This window comes from Rhagoletis zephyria, unplaced genomic scaffold (assembly GCF_001687245.7).
Source record: "Rhagoletis zephyria isolate East Lansing unplaced genomic scaffold, Rhagoletis_zephyria_1.1 Rzeph_scaffold_00917, whole genome shotgun sequence".
NCBI classification, from domain to species: Eukaryota; Metazoa; Arthropoda; class Insecta; order Diptera; family Tephritidae; genus Rhagoletis; species Rhagoletis zephyria.
In genome coordinates this window covers 1-1,552 of record NW_016158001.1, presented here as the reverse complement: position 1 = coordinate 1,552, position 1,552 = coordinate 1, and the positions used below count along the sequence as shown (strand labels likewise).

Below are 1,552 nucleotides of genomic sequence, written 5' to 3'. Positions count from 1 at the left end.
GCCTCTTAATTAGGTTTTCTATGGATATTGTTATATAAAGCTAACCTCTCCTTATTCCTTGTTATAAGTTTATCCATGTAGACTCATCACCAACTATTTCTTAAATGGCAGTTTAATTGAAAGTTTCCATTGTTGTCATTCGTTTAATGTATTCACCATAAACAAAATTGTTTCTTCCTTTGCTGCTTACAATGATGTAGCAAGGATGAAGTAAATAAGTTAACAATTTTAATTTAAACCTAAAAATCGTACATCATTCACAAAAATCTTCATTTTGGAGATATTTTCAGTGTGATTTTTTTAAATCTGCTTTTGAAGATTTTTAATAAAAACAGCCCAAATAGTCTTTACTTTGAAGATAAATCTTCACTTATGGCAACGCTGGTTTACACCCGTTTTTGCCCTTGAAACTCAACCTTGCTGCCACCATGTCCTGACACTGTGCAAGTTTGGTCACAGTGAAGTGAGAAGACACTATAAAACATGCTCTCGGTCTGACCGAGTTTTTGTCGCATAGAATGTTGGCACCACGTAACCCACTCCGTCCAGTATGTGAGTTTTTGTCTGAAACAGGGTTAAGTTATAAGAGAAATAGTAGAGTGCAAATTTATTTAAGTAACCGTCAGTGGACGTTGGACGAATCGCTTTGGTCACTCATTTGGGATCAATTAGTCAGTCTGGCCTTTTCGGGCGGGGATTTATTTCGGTAGATATATTTACATTATATATGTTTATGCATATACACATACTCAGTGTACTTACATGCTAAATGATTCCACAAGTTCCTTATTTTGAGTGGATCCCTCTTTCATTTCGATGCCCATTGTAGTTTCTACAAGGAAAAAATAAAATTGTTACTATTCATGGTATTCGCTCTCGTGTGCATTCTTTGTATCTTGTGTAAGTGTAACTGAATGAGCGTGTAATTTGTTGTTCCTGGTGTATGGCAGTCATGCATCCTGGTTTTCCACAATTTGTCCTGGTTTAGACAAATTGTCCAGGTGTCCTGATCAACATTTAAATTGTCCTGTTTTTTAATGAGGAACAATGCAAACTTCCATTTAATTTTTGGAAGGTTTTTGCCATTAAAAAATTTTAAGCTTTCTCTTATTAGTAATCGAAAATCAATAACGAAAAATGTTTATACCCGAGCGCACTTTTGCACGAGGATATGATAACTTTGTTCGCATAACGGTTGTTTCTAACTGCCAAAAAGAGTCGAGATAGATACCCTGCAGCGGAAACANCATGCTTTCTACTGTCGCATTTAACATGGGGTTGTCCTAGGAGGTGACAATTGACTCCCGCTGCGTAACTTTTCACTAGTACTTGTAGTAGTAACATGTAACCTGTAACCGAACCACTTTTTTTCGTTGTGCACTTCACAGATACTTTTTTAAAATTAGAAAAAAACGAAAGTAAAGATTTTAAATTGTATGTTCTGCATAGTGAGATTTGAACTCGAACTCTTTCGGCCGCAACTAATTCAGCCAGCATCTTTGTGCACTCAGCTACAGGCACAACATGCAAGTGTGCTTTCAAATGTTCGCTT

The 1,552-nt window shown here is 36.2% G+C and overlaps 1 protein-coding gene across 1 annotated transcript in view; it reads right to left on the bottom strand.

The window, feature by feature from the left end:
* Window positions 1–832, bottom strand: part of LOC108362053 (probable cytochrome P450 313a4) — a gene marked incomplete at its 5' end in the record, with an annotated part of 98,397 nt that extends 97,565 nt beyond the window's left edge. The window contains one exon of the mRNA XM_017614884.1: window positions 763–832. Within this exon, the coding sequence (XP_017470373.1) occupies window positions 763–832 (70 nt within the window). The remainder of the gene's footprint in view (window positions 1–762) is intronic.
* Window positions 833–1,552: the final 720 nt, after the last annotated feature.